At 49.1% G+C, this 26,853-nt stretch overlaps 1 protein-coding gene across 1 annotated transcript in view; it reads right to left on the bottom strand.

The window, feature by feature from the left end:
• Positions 1 to 3,958: 3,958 nt before the first annotated feature.
• Positions 3,959 to 26,853, bottom strand: part of LOC142246609 (protein mono-ADP-ribosyltransferase PARP15-like) — a 331,278-nt gene continuing 308,383 nt past the window's right edge. The window contains exon 12 of the mRNA XM_075319679.1: positions 3,959 to 4,251. Coding sequence (XP_075175794.1) covers positions 3,959 to 4,251 — 293 coding nt within the window. The remainder of the gene's footprint in view (positions 4,252 to 26,853) is intronic.

The following is a 26,853-nucleotide window of genomic DNA, read 5'->3' as shown; positions in this document are numbered from 1 at the left end:
AGCTGTTTTGTTTTCGCATGAGTATATGTCCTTGTCACTTTCCCATGTGTTTGTGTTGTGAGTTGTTTGTCACCTTTTGGACACCTTTGAGGGTGTTTTCTAGGTGTTTTTATGTGTTTGTGATTGCCTGCCATAGTTTCCTATGCAGTTCGAGTTCGGTTCGTCGAACGTTCGACGAACCGAACTCGAACGGGACCTCCGTTCGGCGAACCGACCTCGAGCCAAACCGCGATCGGTTCGCTCATCTCTACTCAAGAGGTCCGTAGCCAAAGGCTCACCCCAGCGGACTCAGGGAAGTCATATGACAAGACAACCATCGAGGCCTAGAAGCACATTACGGTGTCAGGAAGAGGGGGAATGGAGACACAGGCCTAGCAACTTGAGGATGAGATCCAATATTGCGGGGATAGGTTGAGAAAGAGTACCCCACAATAACTGAAACGGCAGAACTGTAAGAAGTGAGGCAACGTTTGTCATAACGGTGTTAGGGTATGACCGCACTTTGCGTTTCCACCTGCGTTTCAGGTGCTTTTTAGGTCCGTTTTGAGAAGCACCTTTTTCATGCCAAAAGGCATGCGTTTTGATTTAACAGCAAAGTCTATGGAAAATGTGGATTTCTAGACCGCATTTTGCGTTTCAAAACGCTGCGTTTAATTTGCATATTTTATTGCAAAAACCATGTATTCAAAGAAGCAGCATGAAGAAAGAATACCATCTATTTCAGAAGTTACGGACAGGGTTTCAGCTCATAATTTATATGAGTATAGTATTGCGTTAAAAGAAAAAAACTATCAAAGATATAAAATAAAATGGTCTCTTTGGTCCCAGAAATACATGCCAAACCTTGTTTTGACTTAGTTCCTTGACATTATCTAAATAATATAAATGTAATATGTTATTTTCGAATGTGTTTATATACTGTGCTAAATGAATATGAGTTTATAATCTTGCTTGACTTTGAAACTTAACGAATTGCCTCAACGTCTTCCTTCTTCCCTTTCTCCTCCCCCTTTATATTCCCTAACTCCTTCCATTCCCACTTCCCCTCCAATACCCCTTCCCATCCACTTTTAGCCTACCCTTTCTTCCCTTCCTCTTCCCCTTCTTTGTTATTTCAACAATATTTTTAAGAATGCATTTTAAAAACTTCAATTACCCCCTCCTCTGTTATTGTAAACCCCTTAAAATGTATTAAAGTATACAAAGAAGAAGCATGTCAATTGTTTTTGCCATTTTAGGTGCGTTTTGCTAACATTGCACTCAATGAGAAATGTCAAAAACCAAGATTCCTTCAAATTCCTGCGTTTCACCTGCTTTTTCTATGCAGAAAACATGCGTTTTGGACTACCAAAATGCATGCTTTTTGGTCATTAAAATAATGATTTCATATATCCCTTTACACACACACATAGTCCGACAATTTAAATAAAGAAAATTAATACTTTATTGCTATTTTTCCTTAAAATATCATATTACCGCAATAATTTAATGAACATAAAATTTATTTTCATGATTTTTCCTATGAATATAAATTTGATTCATTTTTTCCCATTTTTTCAATGATTTCAATGATTTTGACTATTTAAACTTTATTAAGCAGTGTCATTATGTTCAAAACGCAACTATCAGAACGCAGGTGAAAACGCAGGTAAAAAGCGCTGAAAACGCATCAAATACGCAGCAAATACGCATGCGTTTTCAGCGCTAAATTTCTGAAAAAGGCAACTTTGGTCAAATCAATTAAGCCCAAAACGTGCGTTAAGAACTGCAAGTAGGAGAACGCAAAGTGCAGCCGTACCCTTAAGAATAAACTGTACAGGTTTGGTTTGCCAAGAGAACTCTGGTGTTGCGTGTTTTACTACTTCGTCTATGACAGGAACTGGCGCGAAGCGATGGACATGGGCCTGAATGAACCAGTAAGTGTCGCACACTCTCCGCGAAGTCATACATGCACACTGGGGTTCCTTGGTGAAGGAGTGCGGAGCCCGTATGGTCTGACGTCCATGCCTTTCTTCATATAGACACAATTGTTCTCTGTATACTAGCGGGATTTCACACACTAAACTCTGTGCATGTAGCTCTTTCAAAAACAAGCCTCACATCATGTAAGCTGTAGGGCAGTGCTGGGCAGGGTATAGAGCTGGAGTGACAGAGGCTTCAGATCTACAAAAAGCTCTTTAGCCTTATTTGCACATCAATTCAAATGTTGAATGGACTGACCATATAAAGGTATTGCTGGACTTAAGGCTGCTTTACACGCAGCGACATCTCTAAAGCGATGTCGTTGGGGTCACGGAGTTCGTGACGCACATTCGGCGATGTTGTTGCGTGTGACACCTACGAGCGATCGAAAAAGGTCGCAAAATCGTGCCAAATCGCTAATCGTTGACATGCTCCCCTATTCCGAATTATCGTTGCTGCTGCAGGTACTATGTTGTTCCTCATTCCTGAGGCAGCACACATCGCTATGTGTGACACTGCAGGAACGAGGCACCTCACCTTACCTGCGGACGCTGGCAATGAGGAAGGAAGGAGGTGACGGGATGTTCGTCACGCTCATGTCCGCCCCTCCGCTTCTATTGGGCGCCCGCTTAGTGACGTCGCTGTGACGCCGAACAAATCGCCCCCTTAGAAAAGAGGTGGTTCGCCGGTTACAGCGACGTCGCTAGGCAGGTAAGTAGTGTGACGGGTCCGAGCAATGTTGTGCGCCACAGGCAGCGATTTGCCCATGACGCACAACCGACGGGGGCGGGTACCCGCGATATCGATATCGCAGCGTGTAAAGCGGCCTTTATCTTTGAAAGAGCACATAAATAGTTTGAGGGGGGAAATCCTGCTGACAGAAATTTAGCTTTAAGCTCTGTCAGACTTGTAGTCTCTGAAGATATAAATGCTTCCTGTACTTTCACACAACTTAATCTCACTTGATAGTTTATTCATCACATTATCTGACCAATAGTTTATTAAAATGTGTCAGCTGATACATGCCACTCAAACTGTGAGTAGCCACCGGCTATATGATCACACGCAGTTATGTTTGACCCTCAAATGCTGGGCTACGGTATTTCAGAGAGAAAACATTCTTTTAATTGTTGCCGGGTCCCCAACGTCTTCTCCCTGTCCACCGACAGTGATTAGCAGGTCTCTTCCTATGTGAATATAGGCAGAGACCTGTCAATCTAGGGTAGCGGATAGGGGAGGCACCCACCTGTACGACTAGTCTACAGCACGGCTCAGTCCTCAACAGTTACTAAAAGTATGTTTTTCTCTGAAACTCCGCAGTTTCAGAGTCAAACATACCTGGCTGTGATTGTCGCGGGTGGCGGGGCGCGTGCTCGCTACGCTCGAGTCCGGTGCTTCTGCTGGGGGCTGCTTGGTGGCTCGAGCGGTGGGCCGGATCCCTCTTTCCCCCCACATTAACTCCCAATTGTCAATTTTTTTTATACAGTTCTAGCAGGAATACCAAAGGAATAGAAAAACAATGGGTTAGAAGAAAAGAGCCATCATTATTTCACACTGAATACGTATATTTTTTAAAACTAGAGAGATGAGAGCTCCTCATTAGTTTCCCTCTTAATAAACAGACTATTTTTAATATAAAGATTTAGGAATGTTCACAAAGCATTACAAGCATCCACTATATAGACCCACAAGCCACACTTCTAGGGGTAGCTAATATTTACTTATTTAACTAATCTAGTTAGTGCAGGAAAAGAAATTGCAGCCTTTTTTTGACGTCCTGGTAAATTAACATCACTTAAAACATTCAGCTAGAGTTTTTGGGGGCAGGCGGATTCCCTCATACTTCACTGACAATAAAACTTTGTTTTAATCACTGCCATCACCATGACATTTCAAGGTTATATCAAAGAATACATATACATGAATGTTTTAACATTTCTTATTGTGAATATTTTGAAAAACAGTTAAAAAATTCCGTATTCTAAACAGCAGACGATCAGGGTTTCTTGAATGTGATCAGGTATTCAGGGTAGGCAGCATCATCATGAAGAACAATATACATTTTAGGGTTTGTGACATTATCCACAAGTGAATCATAGAGGCCTTTGTTGGGGTCACCATCGACATATGGGACATCCTTGTAGGAGTCTTTTCCCTGACAATATCGTCCAGTTATCACTGCGGCTTGGTAGATGTATTTCAACCCATTAGCATCAGGACGAGAATATATGTCATCACAAGAGTACTCTGAATTCTTAGCAAAGTAGGTCCCAATTCCATACATTGTTGCTGTTGGAAATTAAATCACTGATTTTACTAACGTGATCGTAAAACAATACAATATACTAAAGCTGTACTGCTGGCCATATACAGTACAGAAGCATCTGCCAATTCTGCAACTTTTGTGGGTTCAGCTGATGATCTGATAGGCTCTATCCTTTGTTCTCATAATATATGAGATGCTGTCAGAACGTTAAACCACGGAAACAAGTAGGTCATTCAGTAAAGTCTGTGTAGTGGTTGTCGAGTTCCTACGCTGATTTATGCTGTATGTTGTCTACTTGTGCTGTGAAAGGTGTTTTATGCTAAACTTATTATATTGATTGTTATAAATGTATGTTATATGTAAATGCTGCTAGTGGAGTGTAAGTTCTTGATGTAATAGAGTTGGAGCCGTTTGCCAGCGAGCGCCACCTAGTGGGCGGGTTGGAGCAGTGGTAGATTAGACATAAGATAGGACAGGGTTAAGTCGAGTTAGAGGAGGAGTGACATGTGGCAAGTGGGTTGGTTAGTGGTGCGGCCCTCTTGGGGTGCCAGTTCTGGATAGGGTTTGAGTAAGAGAAAATGTGACTACGGTGTCAGTGCCAGTCAGGGAACCCTGAGGTAACCTCAAGAGTAGAGTTGAGCGCGGTTCGCGGTTCGTGGTTCTCCAGTTCGCGGCTCGAGTGATTTTGGGGGCTGTTCTAGATCGAACTAGAACTCGAGCTTTTTTGCAAAAGCTCGATAGTTCTAGATACGTTCGAGAACGGTTCTAGCAGCAAAAAACCAGCTAATTCCTAGCTGGCTTTCCGCTGTAATAGTGTAAGTCACTCTGTGACTCACACTATTATGACATTTCAGTGTATAGTGTGCGGGAACAGCGCATTCAGATCACTGCTGTATGTATAATGGCGATCGCCATTTTTTTTTTTTCCTTGTCTTCCTTCCCTAAGCGCGCGCGTGTAGTGGGGCGGGCCAGCATGTCAGCCAATCCCAGACACACACACAGCTAAGTGGACTTTTAGCCAGAGAAGCAATGGCATGTGTGATAGGATGTCCATGTCACATGTCCCTGCATTATAAAACTGGACATTTTCCTCCAGCACGCCATTATCTGCCTTCTGCGTCCTTGGTGTCAGACATCACTGGCGCAGCTCCTATCGCCGATACTGCTGTGTACGCGCTATACACAGCGCTGGACAGCATAGGGATAGCACTTTCTATCAGTCCTTTTAAGGGATCGTACCGGCAGGGTCAGAGCCATAGGTGACAGAGTTTAAAACACAAGATGACAGCGTCTGTGTAGCTAAGGTCAGGGATTTCCTCGCTGCATTTCCCCATTAGGAGGGATAGAAAAGCAGGCTTCCTTTCCTCTACCCAGAGACCCACGACCCTGCCACTGTACCCTCCTGCCCTTTGCACACTCAAACTCATTGTTACTAAGCCATTATACTAGCAAACACTGAGTGAACCTAGTGGCATCCTAAACGTGGCTATTGGACTTCTGTATAGTCCCACTAGTGCAAAGATATTTGCAGCACGTCTGCCTGCATTGCACACTCAAACTCATTGTTACTAAGCCATTATACTAGCAAACACTGAGTGAACTTAGTGGCATCCTAAACGTGGCTGTTGGACTGCTGTATTGCCCCACTAGTGCAAAGATATTTGCAGCACGTCTGCCTGCATTGCATACTAAAACTCATTGTTACTAAGCCATTATACTAGCAAACACTGAGTGAACTTAGTGGCATCCTAAACGTGGCTGTTGGACTTCTGTATTGTCCCACTAGTGCAAAGATATTTGCAGCACCTCTGCCTGCATTGCACACTCAAACTTATTGTTACTTACTAAGACATTATAATACCAAAAATTGAGTAAACTTAGTGGCATACAAGAAGTGGCTGTTGTACTCCATTATTGTCCCACTGGTGCAAATCTATGTGCAGCACCTCTGCATGACACCCTCCTGCTCTGTTTTTAATAAGCTATAATGATAGCAAAAAATACTGCCATTTAGTGGCATCATAGAACTGGCTGTTGTATTTCATTAGTGCCCCACTGGTGCCAAGCTATTTCTAGCACCTGTGCAGAACACCCTCATGCACATTTTGCTACGCTAATTTTATAGCAAACTCAGGGAATTCCTTGCTGCATTTGATCATTCGGAGGGATAGAAAGTGAGGCTTCCTTTAGCTTTTCCTTCTGTTCATAGACAGCATCTCCAAGTCCACACCCGAAGAGCAATTTCTCCTCCACGTGTAAGTGTGGAGAGGCAGCTAGTGCGCATGCGTGTGCCGATTTACCCCAGCTGCAGCCTAACTACAGTGTTTCGCCTAGTGAGTATGCTCAGCCTGACTGTGCCATTCCTGAGGCTAAGTCTTCATTTCGGGATACAGCGCATGCTCCCACACTTAGTGCGAAAAGCCTCTTTGCACAGGTACTTGCATTCCGTGCCGGGTCTAAGTACTGTTTTGTGCCTAGACACCATGCTAAAGCTGATAGTTTTTTTTCAGAGACTGTATTTCATGCTACTGAGCATGCTCAGGCACTTACTGCATCAGAAACTAGGTCAGGTAATGAACTCTTTGGCCCTGCCCCTGATGTGGGGGGGCCATATAGACCACAGGGCATCAGGTGTCCTGACAATGTGGCCAGGTCACTCCCAAATGGCTTGCAGAGGCCCGCCCCTATGATTTGTCACCTCATTATTGATGGTCAGACGATGACTGGTGAGGTGTTTGTGTCGTGGCAGCCATGAGGTCATTATTGAAGTTGCGGTTCCAAATAGGACGCTAGTTATGCCACTCATGACGTGTCACTCTGCTTTTGTCTCCAGGAGGTGCATTGTGGTCCACCCTGGTTTGGGGCGGACCCAGGTTATAAAACGGGCTGGAGCCAACAAGGAGGTGCGCAGTCTTCTATTATGCTCCGAAAGAGCACACCTCCATGTGTTGAACCCATTGCGGCTTTAGGCCAGAGGTAGGCAGGGATAGGGCGTCGATGCAGGCCACCACCACAGTTGGTAACGCAGAACGGTTAAGACCAGCTCCTGTACTACCAGTCCTGCTTGTGCAGCCCAGTGGCATTAACAGGCCTGCTGCTGCTGATGCGCCTGCTGTCCACAGGTGTGGCCCCAATGCACACGGTCAGCGTACTCAATGGCCCCTGTGATGTTAACAGGGAGTTCCTGGGCTGGGTGGGCGTGTGGACCCTGTGACGCTAACAGGGGTCCCAGTCTCCAGATCCGAGTGGCGTCTAACTCTGTTCAGGCTACTATTAGTTTCATAGCCACACAGCTCTGTATCCTCCACCGAACCTTCCAGTTGCCAACCTCTCCTTTTCCATCTGGGAGCACGGTGGACACTGACTGCTGATGGGGATATATACCTTTCTCTTTCTTTTCTTATTAATTTTCGTTATATAGCGGTAACATAGTATATACCACCTTATCCAAATCTGCCAGTCCCACCGTAACAGATGGTGTTTCTTCATCAAATGTTACTTTTGCTTAACCAACAAACCCACGGACAAAAACTTTTTTCCCCTTTCCAACACACCTGTTCCCCTTTCCACCAGCATCTGTCCTTTTTCAACTCATTTTGTATATGACCAAAAGTGCAACTCTGCAGGGACACCGTACTCAACGCCATCTCAGCACAGCAGCCAGCCCTCGGTCCCTCAGATGTGGACAAGTAAAAGACAATTTCCTCCTATCCATGACAAAGCGTTGAGAATCACTCTGTGCAGCACTGGTGTTTAGTGGAAAAGCAGATCTAAGATTGCGTGCCACCTTCTGCAGATACTCCTGTATACGTGCGTCCCTTTCTATGGCAGGAATTATTTTGCCAAATTTTGTCTTGTACCGGGGATCTAACAGTGTGGCAACCCAGTAGTTAGCATTACTTCGAATTCGTACAATCCGAGGGTCATGTTGTAGGTAGTGCAGCAAGAAGGCGCTCATGTGTCTTGTGCATCCAGGAGAACCAAGTCCTTGGTGTGTTGGTGGCAGAGAGGTGAGAATCGTGCCTCCTTCCTCTGCCCTCTCCCCCCAACCTCGCACAACCGAAATGTGAGCAAGCTCTCACTCATCTGCTGAGTCTTCCATGCCCATCGCAAGTTCGTCCTCCATTTCTTCATGGGCTCCTGCACCTTCCTCAACAATTTTTGCTGATACTATGCGCCCTTGTTAATCCCTATCCCCCACCATGACTGCCGCCTAGGTGCCGCTCACCGTATGGACCTTGTACATCTTATTATCCCTTCTGCATATGACTCCTCCTGTACTTCCTCCCCTTACTCTTGCACCAACACCTGACTCCGAATAATGCTTACAGTGTGCTCCATCTTGTAGATGACCAGAATTGTCACGTTGAGAATGGCATCGCTAGTGCTAAACATCTTCGTCGACATTTGTAAACTGTGTAGAAGGGTGCACAGGTCCTTGATCTGACACCACTCCAGCAGCGTGATCTGCACCACCTCTGGATCAAGTTAGCCCAGGGTATACATTATACCGTATTTCAGCAGGGCTCTGCGGTGCTGCCACAGACGCTGCAACATGTGCAGATTCCAATTCCTGCGTGTCGGAACATCGCATTTCCGGCGTTGAACCGCCAGACCCTAAGACTTCCGGAGCGATGAAAGTTGTTGAGCTGCTGGGTGCGAAGGATGAAAGTGAGCACATAGCAGCGTGCCCGCTGGCACAAGGCCATGTAGGCTGGGATGGTATTTTAAAAATTGCTGGAGAATCAGCTTCAACACGTGAGCCATACAAGGCACGTGTGTCACATTGCCCTGACGAAGGGCCGCAGACAGGTTTGCATCATTGCCGCACACGGCTGTTAAGTCACCAACGTAGTTCACTCAATCAATTTGTACTCCGGTCGCCAGGTGACAACGTGTTCCTTTCGTGCATAGTGCTGATGATGGGAAAGGAGTCGATGCCTGCGGCGCAGGTGGACGCAGGTTATGGTCACCCACTGGGTTGCGTTACCTTGACAGATACAGAACCACAGGCTGAATATAGGTGGTGGGTATCTCACAGATGAAGTACCATCATTCAGCTACAACCAATGGGAAGACACCACACCCTTTTTTAGGCCCCTCCTGTCTGCAGACCACTACCAGACAAAGCTATGAACCTCTTGTTACTGTTACCCCCAGTTCAGTTTTATGAGTTTGTGTGCTTGTTACCTGACTACTTTTCCTGCTTGCTGTTTATGTACCTCGTTGGCCGATCCGCATTTCACCTCTGCTTGTTTTCTGATTAAGTCCTGGCCATCCCATTCTGTTCCTCTTCCTCAATTAATGTTTTTGACCCTGCATGACTACTATTCTCTGGAACTGCAGCCTTCCACAGGTATTGATCAACTTGGGCCCTGTGTAATTCCAAATCACTGTATAGGGGTTAAAGGGTTTCAGGGTTCTGGGTGTCCAGCTTGGTGAGTGGCTTGCCTCTAGCCTATCCTTTACAGCCCATCTGAGTGTGTCGATCCAGGCAGGCGTTACACCGTGCCCTCTGCAGAAGGCCATGTAGGCCGGGATAGTGTTTTAAAAATTGCTGGACAACCAGGTTCAACACGTGAGCCATACAAGGCACGTGTGCCACATTGCCCTGAAGAAGGGTCGCAGACTGGTTTGCATCATTGTCGCACCCGACCTTCCCTGGCTGCTGGTTGAGTGGAGACAACCATTGATGAAACTCGGTTTCACTCTCCAGAGCTAACCGTCCACAATTCCTCAGCGGTGTCTCACATTTCCCCTACATTTCAAAGTAAACATTTGACCGCCTGATGGCCTTGAGCTCTGCTGCCAGCATAGTAAGGAGGTGTGTGGGATTCCTTGGGTGCAGTTACAACGCGGGTGGCCTGACCACACAGGGTTTGGGCCGAGGTGGAGGACCCACACGAGGTTGAGGAGGCAGAAGCAGTGGAGGAACTTGTACATACAGATGAAGGATTGACACACAAGTCGTGTGGACGGCAAGACTTGTACAGCAAACCCTTCTCCATCTCTCACCATAGTTACCCAGTGCCCAGTCAGCAACATGTAACTCTCCTGTCCATGCTTACTGGTCCAAGTATCTGTGGTGAAATGCACCCTGTCACAAACAGAGTTTCTCAAGGAATCGGTGAGGTTGTGTGCGACCTGCTGTGGTAGCGCGGGCACGCCTTTCTTGGAGAAGGAGTGACGACTGGCCATCGGCTCTTGGGGCACTGCAATGGGCATAAGGTCTCGAAAATCCTCGGTCTCAAAAGGGTGTAAAGGCAGCCTTTCTGTTGCCAACAAGTTGCAGATGATGAAACTCAACATCTTAGGCATGTCATGCCCTTCGAAAATCATGTAAAACACAGCGAGGGGACTCCAACCACAGTCTCCCTCGTTGCCACTAATTGGGCCACACACACCCCACTTGACTGGCATCAGTTGACCCCCCCTTTTGAAAAAGAAAAAGATGCTTTGCATGAAGCACTCTCAAAAATACGCGTGCCTCTCCCGTCCCCTGGATGACCCAGGGGAAGAAAAGTCCTCTGAGAGCCATGACTTGTTCATCTTGGTTCTTTTTTCAAAAGCGAGGGGACTCCAACCACAGTCTCCGTCGTTGCCACTAATTGGGCCACACACACCCCACTTGACTGGCATCAGTTGACCCCCCTTTTGAAAAAGAAAAAGATGCTTTGCATGAAGCACTCTCAAAAATACGCGTGCCTTTCCCGTCCCCTGGATGACCCAGGGGAAGAAAAGTCCGAGGTTCCGGACAGGTTCCGAGAGAACGCTGGCTGCAGGACACGACAAGATCCCCAAGGCGTACGTGGCGAGCTCAGGCAATTTATCCAGATTGGAAGCCTAAAATGAGCAGGTCTCAAGTTGCACAGTAATGGCATCGATGTTTCCTTGCATATACTCATATATCTGTGTCTCCTCCTCTTTTTAATTGTCCAGCTGTTTTGTTTTCGCATGAGTATATGTCCTTGTCACTTTCCCATGTGTTTGTGTTGTGAGTTGTTTGTCACCTTTTGGACACCTTTGAGGGTGTTTTCTAGGTGTTTTTATGTGTTTGTGATTGCCTGCCATAGTTTCCTATGCAGTTTGAGTTCGGTTCGTCGAACGTTCGACGAACCGAACTCGAACGGGACCTCCGTTCGGCGAACCAACCTCGAGCCAAACCGCGACTGGTTCGCTCATCTCTACTCAAGAGGTCCGTAGCCAAAGGCTCACCCCAGCGGACTCAGGGAAGTCATATGACAAGACAACCATCGAGGCCTAGAAGCACATGACTGTGTCAGGAAGAGGGAGAATGGAGACACAGGCCTAGCAACTTGAGGATGAGATCCAATATTGCGGGGATAGGTTGAGAAAGAGTACCCCACAATAACTGAAACGGCAGAACTGTAAGAAGTGAGGCAACGTTTGTCATAACGGTGTTAGGGTATGACCGCACTTTGCGTTTCCACCTGCGTTTCAGGTGCTTTTTAGGTCAGTTTTGAGAAGCACCTTTTTCATGCCAAAAGGCATGCATTTTGATTTAACAGCAAATTCTATGGAAAATGTGGATTTCTAGACCGCATTTTGCGTTTCAAAACGCTGCGTTTAATTTGCATATTTTGTTGCAAAAACCATGTGTTCAAAGAAGCAGCATGAAGAAAGAATACCATCTATTTCAGAAGTTACGGACAGGGTTTCAGCTCATAATTTATATGAGTATAGTATTGCGTTAAAAGAAAAAAACTATCAAAGATATAAAATAAGATGGTCTCTTTGGTCCCAGAAATACATGCCAAACCTTGTTTTGACTTAGTTCCTTGACATTATCTAAATAATATAAATGTAATATGTTATTTTCGAATGTGTTTATATACTGTGCTAAATGAATATGAGTTTATAATCTTGCTTGACTTTGAAACTTAACGAATTGCCTCAACGTCTTCCTTCTTCCCTTTCTCCTCTCCCTTTATATTCCCTAACTCTTTCCATTCCCACTTCCCCTCCAATACCCCTTCCCATCCACTTTTAGCCTACCCTTTCTTCCCTTCCTCTTCCCCTTCTTTGTTATTTCAACAATATTTTTAAGAATGCATTTTAAAAACTTCAATTACCCCCTCCTCTGTTATTGTAAACCCCTTAAAATGTATTAAAGTATACAAAGAAGCAGCATGTCAATTGTTTTTGCCATTTTAGGTGCGTTTTGCTAACATTGCAGTCAATGAGAAATGTCAAAAACCAAGATTCCTTCAAATTCCTGCGTTTCACCTGCTTTTTCTATGCAGAAAACATGCGTTTTGGACTACCAAAATGCATGCTTTTTGGTCATTAAAATAATGATTTCATATATCCCTTTACACACACACATAGTCCGACAATTTAAATAAAGAAAATTAATACTTTATTGCTATTTTTCCTTAAAATATCATATTACCGCAATAATTTAATGAACATAAAATTTATTTTCATGATTTTTCCTATGAATATAAATTTGATTCATTTTTTCCCATTTTTTCAATGATTTCAATGATTTTGACTATTTAAACTTTATTAAGCAGTGTCATTATGTTCAAAACGCAACTATCAGAACGCAGGTGAAAACGCAGGTAAAAAGCGCTGAAAACGCATCAAATACGCAGCAAATACGCATGCATTTTCAGCGCTAAATTTCTGAAAAAGGCAACTTTGGTCAAATCAATTAAGCCCAAAACGTGCGTTAAGAACTGCAAGTAGGAGAACGCAAAGTGCAGCCGTACCCTTAAGAATAAACTGTACAGGTTTGGTTTGCCAAGAGAACTCTGGTGTTGCGTGTTTTACTACTTCGTCTATGACAGGAACTGGCGCGAAGCGATGGACATGGGCCTGAATGAACCAGTAAGTGTCGCACACTCTCCGCGAAGTCATACATGCACACTGGGGTTCCTTGGTGAAGGAGTGCGGAGCCCGTATGGTCTGACGTCCATGCCTTTCTTCATATAGACACAATTGTTCTCTGTATACTAGCGGGATTTCACACACTAAACTCTGTGCATGTAGCTCTTTCAAAAACAAGCCTCACATCATGTAAGCTGTAGGGCAGTGCTGGGCAGGGTATAGAGCTGGAGTGACAGAGGCTTCAGATCTACAAAAAGCTCTTTAGCCTTATTTGCACATCAATTCAAATGTTGAATGGACTGACCATATAAAGGTATTGCTGGACTTAAGGCTGCTTTACACGCAGCGACATCTCTAAAGCGATGTCGTTGGGGTCACGGAGTTCGTGACGCACATTCGGCGATGTTGTTGCGTGTGACACCTACGAGCGATCGAAAAAGGTCGCAAAATAGTGCCAAATCGCTAATCGTTGACATGCTCCCCTATTCCGAATTATCGTTGCTGCTGCAGGTACTATGTTGTTCCTCATTCCTGAGGCAGCACACATCGCTATGTGTGACACTGCAGGAACGAGGCACCTCACCTTACCTGCGGACGCTGGCAATGAGGAAGGAAGGAGGTGACGGGATGTTCGTCACGCTCATGTCCGCCCCTCCGCTTCTATTGGGCGCCCTCTTAGTGACGTCGCTGTGACGCCGAACAAATCGCCCCCTTAGAAAAGAGGTGGTTCGCCGGTTACAGGGACGTCGCTAGGCAGGTAAGTAGTGTGACGGGTCCGAGCAATGTTGTGCGCCACAGGCAGCGATTTGCCCATGACGCACAACCGACGGGGGCGGGTACCCGCGATATCGATATCGCAGCGTGTAAAGCGGCCTTTATCTTTGAAAGAGCACATAAATAGTTTGAGGGGGGAAATCCTGCTGACAGAAATTTAGCTTTAAGCTCTGTCAGACTTGTAGTCTCTGAAGATATAAATGCTTCCTGTACTTTCACACAACTTAATCTCACTTGATAGTTTATTCATCACATTATCTGACCAATAGTTTATTAAAATGTGTCAGCTGATACATGCCACTCAAACTGTGAGTAGCCACCGGCTATATGATCACACGCAGTTATGTTTGACCCTCAAATGCTGGGCTACGGTATTTCAGAGAGAAAACATTCTTTTAATTGTTGCCGGGTCCCCAACGTCTTCTCCCTGTCCACCGACAGTGATTAGCAGGTCTCTTCCTATGTGAATATAGGCAGAGACCTGTCAATCCAGGGTAGCGGATAGGGGAGGCACCCACCTGTACGACTAGTCTACAGCACGGCTCAGTCCTCAACAGTTACTAAAAGTATGTTTTTCTCTGAAACTCCGCAGTTTCAGAGTCAAACATACCTGGCTGTGATTGTCGCGGGCGGCGGGGCGCGTGCTCGCTACGCTTGAGTCCGGTGCTTCTGCTGGGGGCTGCTTGGTGGCTCGAGCGGTGGGCCGGATCCGGGGACTCGAGCAGCGCTCCTCGCCCGTGAGTGAAAAGGGGTGGTTTTTGGGGGAGAATTTAGTTCGTGACGCCACCCACGGGTCGTGGTGATAGTGGGCACCACCGCTGCTTGGTGATGGGGATCCCGGGAGCGTTGGTAGGGAGCAGCGGGGATGTTGATTTCCCCTCCGTGGGCAGGGGTTGGTGGTCCCGGGGCCCGGTGGTGTAACGGGGAGGCAGGGTCGCAGGGTTGCAGGGACAGCACGGCGCGGTGCCGGATGGCACTGGTGTACTCACTCTGATACAAAGGCACAAAGTCACTGGTAAACCAAACGGCTGGATGGACGGGTCCCGCAGCCGGCTGCTGCTTCTGTGGTCTCCCCGGACAGGTGATGGCGGCTGTCTTTCCCTGCACCTTTAACTGGCTTGACTATGATGGTTTCCCAACAGAAGTCCACTCCCTGGTGATATGCCCTAGGGACCTCTCGTTGCCCGCAGGCGCTGGCCCTTTGGATCTCTAGCCCTTGGCGGTAGCTCTATATCCGGACAGGTTGGGCGGTTGCCTTCTGACGGGACTTGGTAGTTAGTGAACCCTGGGGGTTCCGGTCACACTCGGATTTGATCTTTGCCGGCGGCTCCTAGCCTGATCGGGGTCCGATGGCCCTGCCCTTGTGTGCTGGCTACAGTCCGTTTCCACGGTTCGGAACCGGCGGGCCCACCGGCCGTCTCCGGTCCTACGGCTTTACAGCTGCACTCACTCCTGCAGACGGCCACCACCATCTGCCGACCTTGTGCACGGTGCCTGGGCTCCTTCCCAGACACTGGCAGTCCAGCTCCTCCACTTCTACCTCCTTCACACACTAACTGCTGTCTGACTGACACTGACTGACTGCCCTTTTCCCGCCTCAAGGACTGTGAACTCCTCGGTGGGTGGGGTCAAACGCCTGGCTCCACCCCCACCTGGTGTGGACATCAGCCCCTGAAGGGGGGCAACAAGGGTTTTGTGTTTGACTGTTCTAACTGACCGGGGGAGGGGGTGTGGGCGATGTTGAGCCTGTGACTACCTGGCTAGTTCAGGGCGTCACATGATCATACAGACATTGGCTTATACACAATGCTTGCTCATGATTTGGACAGCATATATCAGCTGTCAGGTTCCCTTTAATCCTAAAAAAAATAAATAAAAAAAAATCACTTCAAAAATCTTCACCACTAGGTGTCTCCCATCTGTGCAACTTGCTGTTCATTGCTTTTTATCAAGTATAACCTGTGTCCAGCAGAAAAGACACTGAACCAAGATAAATTACAGAAAATGAGGCCAGGTCTCTCACCCTAGAGGAAATGGGGGCAGGTCTCTCACCCTAGAGAAAATGGGGGCAGGTCTCTCACCCTAGAGAAAATGGGGGCAGGTCTCTCACTCTACAGAAAATGGTGGCAGGTCTCTCACTCTACAGAAAATGGGGGCAGGTCTCTCACTCTACAGAAAATGGGGGCAGGTCTCTCACTCTACAGGAAATGGGGGCAGGTCTCTCACTCTACAGGAAATGGGGGCAGGTCTCTCACTCTACAGGAAATGGGGGCAGGTCTCTCACTCTACAGGAAATGTGGGCAGGTCTCTCACTCTAGAGGAAATGGGGGCAGGTCTCTCACTCTACAGGAAATGGGGGCAGGCCTCTCACTCTACAGGAAATGAGGGCAGGTCTCTCACTCTACAGGAAATGGGGGCAGGTCTCTCACTCTACAGGAAATGGGGGCAGGTCTCTCACTCTACAGGAAATGGGGGCAGGTCTCTCACTCTACAGAAAATGGGGTCAGGCCTCTCACTCTACAGGAAATGAGGACAGGTCTCTCCATCTACAGGAAATGGGGGCAGGTCTCTCACTCTACAAGAAATGTGGGCAGGTCTCTCACTCTACAGGAAATGGGGGCAGGTCTCTCACTCTACAGGAAATGGGGGCAGGTCTCTCACTCTACAGGAAATGTGAGCAGGTCTCTCACTCTACAGGAAATGTGAGCAGGTCTCTCACTCTACAGGAAATGGAGGCAGGTCTCTCACTCTACAGAAAATGGGGGCAGGTCTCTCACTCTACAGGAAATGAGGGCAGGTCTCTCACTCTACAGGAAATGGGGGCAGGTCTCTCACTCTACAGGAAATGAGGCCAGGTCTCTCACTCTACAGGAAATGGGGGCAGGTCTCTCACTCTACAGGAAATGTGGGCAGGTCTCTCACTCTACAGGAAATGGGGGCAGGTCTCTCACTCTGCAGGAAATGAGGACAGGTCGCTCACTCTACAGGAAATGGGGGCAGGTCTCTCACTCTACAGGAAATGGGGGCAGGTTTCTCACTCTACAGGAAATGGGGGCAGGTCTCTCACTCTGCAGGAAATGGGGGCAGGTCTCTCACTCTACTAGAAATGTGGGCAGGTCGCTCACTCTACAGAAAATGAGGACAGGTCGCTCACTCTACAGGAAATGGGGGCAGGTCTCTCACTCTACATGAAATGGGGGCAGGTCTCTCACTCTACAGAAAATGGGGGAAGGTCTCTCACTCTACAGGAAATGGGGGCAGGTCTCTCACTCTACAGGAAATGGGGGCAGGCCTCTCACTCTAGAGGAAATGGGGGCAGGTCTCTCACTCTATAGGAAATGAGGGCAGGTCTCTCACTCTACAGGAAATGGTGGCAGGTCTCTCACTACAGGAAATGTGGGCAGGTCTCTCACTCTACAGGAAATGTGGGCAGGTCTCTCACTCTACAGGAAATGGGGGCAGGTCTCTCACTCTACAGGAAATGGGGGCAGGTCTCTCACTCTACAGGAAATGGGGGCAGGTCTCTCACTCTACAGGAAAAGGGGGCAGGCCTCTCACTCTACAGGAAATGAGGGCAGGTCTCTCACTCTACAGGAAATGGGGGCAGGTCTCTCACTCTACAGGAAATGAGGGCAGGTCTCTCACTCTACAGGAAGTTTGGGCAGGTCTCTCACTCTACAGGAAATGGGGGCAGGTCTCTCACTTTACAGGAAATGTGGGCAGGTCTCTCACTCTACATGAAATGTGGGCAGCTCTCTCACTCTACAGAAAATGAGGACAGGTCGCTCCTTTACAGGAAATGTGGGCAGGTCTCTCACTCTATAGGAAATGGTGGCAGGTCTCTCACTCTACAGGAAATGTGGGCAGGTCTCTCACTCTACAAGAAATGTGGGCAGGTCTCTCACTCTACAGGAAATGGGGGCAGGTCTCTCACTCTACAGGAAATGTGAGCAGGTCTCTCACTCTACAGGAAATGTGAGCAGGTCTCTCACTCTACAGGAAATGGAGGCAGGTCTCTCACTCTACAGAAAATGGGGGCAGGTCTCTCACTCTACAGGAAATGAGGGCAGGTCTCTCACTCTACAGGAAATGGGGGCAGGTCTCTCACTCTACAGGAAATGAGGCCAGGTCTCTCACTCTACAGGAAATGGGGGCAGGTCTCTCACTCTACAGGAAATGTGGGCAGGTCTCTCACTCTACAGGAAATGGGGGCAGGTCTCTCACTCTACAGGAAATGAGGCCAGGTCTCTCACTCTACAGGAAATGGGGGCAGGTCTCTCACTCTACAGAAAATGAGGACAGGTCGCTCACTCTACAGGAAATGGGGGCAGGTCTCTCACTCTACAGGAAATGGGGGCAGGTCTGCCACTCTATAGGAAATGAGGGCAGGTCTCTCACTACAGGAAATGTGGGCAGGTCTCTCACTCTACAGGAAATGTGGGCAGGTCTCTCACTCTACAGGAAATGGGGGCAGGTCTCTCACTCTACAGGAAATGGGGGCAGGTCTCTCACTCTACAGGAAATGGGGGCAGGTCTCTCACTCTACAGAAAATGGGGTCAGGCCTCTCACTCTACAGGAAATGAGGACAGGTCTCTCCATCTACAGGAAATGGGGGCAGGTCTCTCACTCTACAGGAAATGGGGGCAGGTCTCTCACTCTGCAGGAAATGGGGGCAGGTCTCTCACTCTACTAGAAATGTGGGCAGGTCTCTCACTCTACACAAAATGAGGACAGGTCGCTCACTCTACAGGAAATGGGGGCAGGTCTCTCACTCTACAGGAAATGGGGGCAGGTTTCTCACTCTACAGGAAATGGGGGCAGGTCTCTCACTCTGCAGGAAATGGGGGCAGGTCTCTCACTCTACTAGAAATGTGGGCAGGTCTCTCACTCTACAGAAAATGAGGACAGGTCGCTCACTCTACAGGAAATGGGGGCAGGTCTCTCACTCTACATGAAATGGGGGCAGGTCTCTCACTCTACAGAAAATGGGGGAAGGTCTCTCACTCTACAGGAAATGGGGGCAGGTCTCTCACTCTACAGGAAATGGGGGCAGGCCTCTCACTCTAGAGGAAATGGGGGCAGGTCTCTCACTCTATAGGAAATGAGGGCAGGTCTCTCACTCTACAAGAAATGGTGGCAGGTCTCTCACTACAGGAAATGTGGGCAGGTCTCTCACTCTACAGGAAATGTGGGCAGGTCTCTCACTCTACAGGAAATGGGGGCAGGTCTCTCACTCTACAGGAAATGGGGGCAGGTCTCTCACTCTACAGGAAATGGGGGCAGGTCTCTCACTCTACAAAAAATGTGGGAAGGTCTCTCACTCTACAGGAAATGGGGGCAGGTCTCTCACTCTACAGGAAAAGGGGGCAGGCCTCTCACTCTACAGGAAATGAGGGCAGGTCTTTCACTCTATAGGAAATGGGGGCAGGTCTCTCACTCTACAGGAAATGAGGCCAGGTCTCTCACTCTACAGGAAATGGGGGCAGGTCTCTCACTCTACAGGAAATGAGGACAGGTCGCTCACTCTACAGGAAATGGGGGCAGGTCTCTCACTCTACAGGAAATGAGGGCAGGTCTCTCACTCTACAGGAAATGGGGGCAGGTCTCTCACTCTACAGGAAATGAGGGCAGGTCTCTCACTCTACAGGAAGTTTGGGCAGGTCTCTCACTCTACAGGAAATGGGGGCAGGTCTCTCACTTTACAGGAAATGTGGGCAGGTCTCTCACTCTACATGAAATGTGGGCAGCTCTCTCACTCTACAGAAAATGAGGACAGGTCGCTCCTTTACAGGAAATGTGGGCAGGTCTCTCACTCTATAGGAAATGGTGGCAGGTCTCTCACTCTACAGGAAATGTGGGCAGGTCTCTCACTCTACAAGAAATGTGGGCAGGTCTCTCACTCTACAGGAAATGGGGGCAGGTCTCTCACTCTACAGGAAATGTGAGCAGGTCTCTCACTCTACAGGAAATGTGAGCAGGTCTCTCACTCTACAGGAAATGTGAGCAGGTCTCTCACTCTACAGGAAATGTGAGCAGGTCTCTCACTCTACAGAAAATGGGGGAAGGTCTCTCACTCTACAGGAAATGTGGGAAGGTCTCTCACTCTACAGGAAATGAGGGCAGGTCTCTCACTCTACAGGAAATGGGGGCAGGTCTCTCACTCTACAGGAAATGAGGCCAGGTCTCTCACTCTACAGGAAATGGGGGCAGGTCTCTCACTCTACAGGAAATGTGGGCAGGTCTCTCACTCTACAGGAAATGGGGGCAGGTCTCTCACTCTACAGGAAATGAGGCCAGGTCTCTCACTCTACAGGAAATGGGGGCAGGTCTCTCACTCTACAGAAAATGAGGACAGGTCGCTCACTCTACAGGAAATGGGGGCAGGTCTCTCACTTTACATGAAATGTGGGCAGGTCTCTCACTCTACAGGAAATGTGGGCAGGTCTCTCACTCTACAGGAAATGGGGGCAGGTCTGCCACTCTATAGGAAATGAGGGCAGGTCTCTCACTACAGGAAATGTGGGCAGGTCTCTCACTCTACAGGAAATGTGGGCAGGTCTCTCACTCTACAGGAAATGGGGGCAGGTCTCTCACTCTACAGGAAATGTGGGAAGGTCTCTCACTCTACAGGAAATGGGGGCAGGTCTCTCACTCTACAGGAAATGGGGGCAGGCCTCTCACTCTACAGGAAATGAGGGCAGGTCTCTCACTCTACAGGAAATGGGGGCAGGTCTCTCACTCTACAGGAAATGAGGCCAGGTCTCTCACTCTACAGGAAATGGGGGCAGGTCTCTCACTCTACAGGAAATGTGGGCAGGTCTCTCACTCTACAGGAAATGTGGGCAGGTCTCTCACTCTACAGGAAATGGGGGAAGGTCTCTCACTCTACAGGAAATGAGGCCAGGTCTCTCACTCTACAGGAAATGGGGGCAGGTCTCTCACTCTACAGGAAATGTGGGCAGGTCTCTCACTCTACAGGAAATGGGGGCAAGTCTGTCACTCTACAGGAAATGGGGGCAGGTATCTCACTCTACAGGAAATTGGGGCAGGTCTGTCACTCTACAGGAAATGAGGGCAGGTCTCTCACTCTACAGGAAGTTTGGGCAGGTCTCTCACTCTACAGGAAATGGGGGCAGGTCTCTCACTTTACAGGAAATGTGGGCAGGTCTCTCACTCTACATGAAATGTGGGCAGCTCTCTCACTCTACAGAAAATGAGGACAGGTCGCTCCTTTACAGGAAATGTGGGCAGGTCTCTCACTCTACAGGAAATGGGGGCAAGTCTGTCACTCTACAGGAAATGGGGGCAGGTATCTCACTCTACAGGAAATTGGGGCAGGTCTGTCACTCTACAGGAAATGAGGGCAGGTCTCTCACTCTACAGGAAGTTTGGGCAGGTCTCTCACTCTACAGGAAATGGGGGCAGGTCTCTCACTTTACAGGAAATGTGGGCAGGTCTCTCACTCTACAAGAAATGTGGGCAGCTCTCTCACTCTACAGAAAATGAGGACAGGTCGCTCCTTTACAGGAAATGTGGGCAGGTCTCTCACTCTATAGGAAATGGTGGCAGGTCTCTCACTCTACAGGAAATGTGGGCAGGTCTCTCACTCTACAGGAAATGTGGGCAAGTCTCTCACTCTACATGAAATAGGGGCAGGTCTCTCACTCTACAGAAAATGGGGGAAGGTCTCTCACTCTACAGGAAATGTGGGAAGGTCTCTCACTCTACAGGAAATGGGGGCAGGTCTCTCACTCTTCAGGAAATGGGGGCAGGCCTCTCACTCTACAGGAAATGGGGGCAGGTCTCTCACTCTACAGGAAATGGGGGCAGGTCTCTCACTCTACAGGAAATGAGGCCAGGTCTCACTCTACAGGAAATGGGGGCAGGTCTCTCACTCTACAGGAAATGTGGGCAGGTCTCTCACTCTACAGGAAATGGGGGCAGGTCTCTCACTCTACAGGAAATGGGGGCAGGTCTCTCACTCTACAGGAAATGGGGGCAAGTCTGTCACTCTACAGGAAATGGGAGCAGGTCTCTCACTCTACAGGAAATGGGAGCAGGTCTCTCACTCTACAGGAAATTGGGGCAGGTCTGTCACTCTACAGGAAATGAGGGCAGGTCTCTCACTCTACAGGAAATGGGGGCAGGTCTCTCACTTTACAGGAAATGTGGGCAGGTCTCTCACTCTACAGGAAATGTGGGCAGCTCTCTCACTCTACAGAAAATGAGGACAGGTCGCTCCTTTACAGGAAATGGGGACAGGTCTGTCACTTTACATGAAATGTGGGCAGGTCTCTCACTCTATAGGAAATGAGGGCAGGTCTCTGACTCTACAGGAAATGGTGGCAGGTCTCTCACTCTACAGGAAATGTGGTCAGGTCTCGCACTCTACAGGAAATGGGGGCAGGTCTCTCACTCTACAGGAAATGTGGGAAGGTCTCTCACTCTACAGGAAATGGGGGCAGGTCTCTCACTCTACAGGAAATAGGGGCAGGCCTCTCACTCTACAGGAAATGAGGGCAGGTCTCTCACTCTACAGGAAATGAGGCCAGGTCTCTCACTCTACAGGAAATGGGGGCAGGTCTCTCATGCTACAGGAAATGTGGGCAGGTCTCTCACTCTACAGGAAATGGGGGCAGGTCTCTCACTCTACAGGAAATGAGGCCAGGTCTCTCACTCTACAGGAAATGGGGGCAGGTCTCTCACTCTACAGGAAATGGGGGCAGGTCTCTCACTCTACAGGAAATGGGGGCAGGTCTCTCACTCTACAGGAAATGTGGGCAGGTCTCTCACTCTACAGGAAATAGGGGCAAGTCTGTCACTCTACAGGAAATGGGGGCAGGTCTCTCACTCTACAGGAAATTGGGGCAGGTCTGTCACTCTACAGGAAGTTTGGGCAGGTCTCTCACTCTACAGGAAATGGGGGCAGATCTCCCACTTTACAGGAAATGTGGGCAGGTCTCTCAGTCTACATGAAATGTGGGCAGCTCTCTCACTCTACAGAAAATGAGGACAGGTCGCTCCTTTACAGGAAATGTGGGCAGGTCTCTCACTCTATAGGAAATGGTGGCAGGTCTCTCACTCTACAGGAAATGTGGGCAGGTCTCTCACTCTACAGGAAATGTGGGCAGGTCTCTCACTCTACAGAAAATGAGGACAGGTCGCTCACTCTACAGGAAATGGGGGCAGGTCTCTCACTCTACATGAAATGGGGGCAGGTCTCTCACTCTACAGAAAATGGGGGCAGGTCTCTCACTCTACAGGAAATGGGGGCAGGCCTCTCACTCTACAGGAAATCAGGGCAGGTCTCTCACTCTACAGGAAATGGGGGCAGGTCTCTCATTCTACAGGAAATGAGGCCAGGTCTCTCACTCTACAGGAAATAGGGGTAGGTCTCTCACTCTACAGGAAATGGGGGCAGGTCTCTCACTCTACAGGAAATGAGGCCAGGTCTCTCACTCTACAGGAAATGGGGGCAGGTCTCTCACTCTACAGGAAATGGGGGCAGGTCTCTCACTCTACAGGAAATGGGGGCAGGTCTCTCACTCTACAGTAAATGTGGGCAGGTCTCTCACTCTACAGGAAATGGGGGCAAGTCTGTCACTCTACAGGAAATGAGGGCAGGTCTCTCACTCTACAGGAAGTTTGGGCAGGTCTCTCACTCTACAGAAAATGGGGGCAGGTCTCTCACTCTACAGGAAATGGGGGCAGGCCTCTCACTCTACAGGAAATCAGGGCAGGTCTCTCACTCTACAGGAAATGGGGGCAGGTCTCTCATTCTACAGGAAATGAGGCCAGGTCTCTCACTCTACAGGAAATAGGGGTAGGTCTCTCACTCTACAGGAAATGGGGGCAGGTCTCTCACTCTACAGGAAATGAGGCCAGGTCTCTCACTCTACAGGAAATGGGGGCAGGTCTCTCACTCTACAGGAAATGGGGGCAGGTCTCTCACTCTACAGGAAATGGGGGCAGGTCTCTCACTCTACAGTAAATGTGGGCAGGTCTCTCACTCTACAGGAAATGGGGGCAAGTCTGTCACTCTACAGGAAATGAGGGCAGGTCTCTCACTCTACAGGAAGTTTGGGCAGGTCTCTCACTCTACAGGAAATGGGGGCAGGTCTCTCACTTTACAGGAAATGTGGGCAGGTCTCTCACTCTACATGAAATGTGGGCAGCTTTCTCACTCTACAGAAAATGAGGACAGGTCGCTCCTTTACAGGAAATGTGGGCAGGTCTCTCACTCTATAGGAAATGGTGGCAGGTCTCTCACTCTACAGGAAATGTGGGCAGGTCTCTCACTCTACAGGAAATGAGGGCAGGTCTTTCACTCTACAGGAAATGGGGTCAGGTCTCTCACTCTACAGAAAATGGGGGCAGGTCTCTCACTCTACAGAAAATGAGGGCGGGTCTCTCACTCTACAGAAAATGAAGGCAGGTCTCTCACTCTACAGGAAATGGGGGCAGGTCTCACTCTACAGGAAATGGGGGCTGGTCTCTCACTCTACAGGAAATGGAGGCAGGTCTATCACTCTAGAGAAAATGGGGGCAGGTCTCTCACTCTAGAGAAAATGGGGGCAGGTCTCTCACTCTACAGGAAATGTGGGCAGGTCTCTCACTCTATAGGAAATGGTGGCAGGTCTCTCACTCTACAGGAAATGTGGGCAGGTCTCTCACTCTACAGGAAATGAGGGCAGGTCTTTCACTCTACAGGAAATGGGGTCAGGTCTCTCACTCTACAGAAAATGGGGGCAGGTCTCTCACTCTACAGAAAATGAGGGCGGGTCTCTCACTCTACAGAAAATGAAGGCAGGTCTCTCACTCTACAGGAAATGGGGGCAGGTCTCACTCTACAGGAAATGGGGGCTGGTCTCTCACTCTACAGGAAATGGAGGCAGGTCTATCACTCTAGAGAAAATGGGGGCAGGTCTCTCACTCTAGAGAAAATGGGGGCAGGTCTCTCACTCTACAGGAAATGTGGGCAGGTCTCTCACTCTATAGGAAATGGTGGCAGGTCTCTCACTCTACAGGAAATGTGGGCAGGTCTCTCACTCTACAGGAAATGAGGGCAGGTCTTTCACTCTACAGGAAATGGGGTCAGGTCTCTCACTCTACAGAAAATGGGGGCGGGTCTCTCACTCTACAGAAAATGAGGGCGGGTCTCTCACTCTACAGAAAATGAAGGCAGGTCTCTCACTCTACAGGAAATGGGGGCAGGTCTCACTCTACAGGAAATGGGGGCTGGTCTCTCACTCTACAGGAAATGGAGGCAGGTCTCTCACTCTACAGGAAATGGGGGCAGGTCTCTCACTCTACAGGAAATGGGGGCAGGTCTCTCATTCTACAGGAATTGGGGGCAGGTCTCTCACTCTACAGGAAATGTGGGCAGGTCTCTCACTCTACATGGGCAGGTCTCTTACGCTACAGGAAATGGGGGCAGATCTCTCACTCTACAGGAAATGGGGGCAAGTCTCTCACTCTACAGAAAATGAGGACAGGTCGCTCACTCTACAGGAAATGGGGGCAGGTTTCTCACTCTACAGAAAATGAGGACAGGTCTCTCACTCTACAGGAAATGGGGGCAGGTCACTCACTCTACATAAAATGGGGGCATGTCTCTCACTCTACAGGAAATGGGGATAGGTCTCTCACTATGCAGGAAATGGGGGCAGGTCTTTGTTATGCACTTGACCTATTCAGGGTGTTACAGGGAACTGCACCCCTGTCCTTATGGTGCAGAACCCACCCTCCATGGTTCTGGGATCCTAACCTTTGCTATTGCTGCATCAGCATCCAAATCCTATCCACACCTTGCACCACACCCTGTCAGACACACCAGTGGGCGATCTAGCTGAAAAAGCGCCTCCCGCCTAGGGATCAGGCAGACTGGTGGGAGGGACATAGTCAAAACAGTAGTAGCTCTCAAAGAGTGAGGAGCTGAAGGAGTTGTAGCTCTCTGTGTGATCTTGGCTAGGTCGCAGACGGTGGTCTGGGACCGGAGGAGTCGCGGCACCCAGAGACTTGGTTTACTCCTGTGTCAGAGTCTGCCTAATGGTCACATCAACACCGACACAGCCTGAGTGAGTACGGTGCCCTCCCCTGTGTCCGCCCTGCACCATGCTCCCCTGCACCTCCACCATCCAGAGTCCCGGGGCCTCCTTTACCCATGGAGGGAACGTCACCTGGCTGCTCCACTCCATCGGCAGCATCAGGACTCCCCTTACCACGAACCACGGGTGGAGTTACAAATTCTTATCCCCTGTAACTAGCCCCCTTCATTTTCGAGTGGCCGCGAGCCCCCAGGTCCGGAGACCCTCGAGCCACAGCAACCCCCGGATCCGAGCAGTCCAACTGCTGCAGGGGCAGTACACCTCGAAAACCTTGGCGTCATGAACAGGATATGGACTGGGCCCACTAACCTGGGTGACGTGCGCCTTGAAAATCAAAGCTGCGGAGTCAAAGTTCTGTTCCCGCCATTTTTTGACATTTTTGGCGCCTAAACGCCATCTTTCTGACCAAAAGAGCGTGAAGCTGAAGTTCCGCCCCTCATCTTTAGAGCTGGAGAGCTGGCTGCCGAAAACCAAGAGGACTTAACGGATGTAACAGCGGAAGTGGAGCAGGGACGCCAGGACTCTGCCCATAACGTTCCTGGACACCGCAGAGATAAGATGGCGGCAGCAAGGGACTGGTCACTGGAGCGCGCTGCTCCCGGGACCGTGACCTGGATTGAATAGGAGACTGAGCAGCTCTGCAGGAGGATACGGACGCAGTTCCTCTATATACTGGCCACTGGAGGGAGGAGATGAGGAGCCTAGCTGTGGCGGTGCGGGCCGTGAGATAGAGGTCCCGTGCATGGAGCGGGTAAGCAGCTACCCAGTCCCAGTTGACCCGGCCTACCCGGCCGCGGGATCCGGTCTGCCCCCGACCACCGCCGTCACCCAGCTACCGCTACCCTCATCCTCGGCGGACGCCGAGCCGCTACCCCCAACACTGGCAGCGG

This window comes from Anomaloglossus baeobatrachus, chromosome 7 (genome assembly GCF_048569485.1).
Source record: "Anomaloglossus baeobatrachus isolate aAnoBae1 chromosome 7, aAnoBae1.hap1, whole genome shotgun sequence".
NCBI lineage: Eukaryota > Metazoa > Chordata > Amphibia > Anura > Aromobatidae > Anomaloglossus > Anomaloglossus baeobatrachus.
Note: the sequence above shows the minus strand (reverse complement) of the source record. Positions and strands in the feature narration are given on the sequence as shown.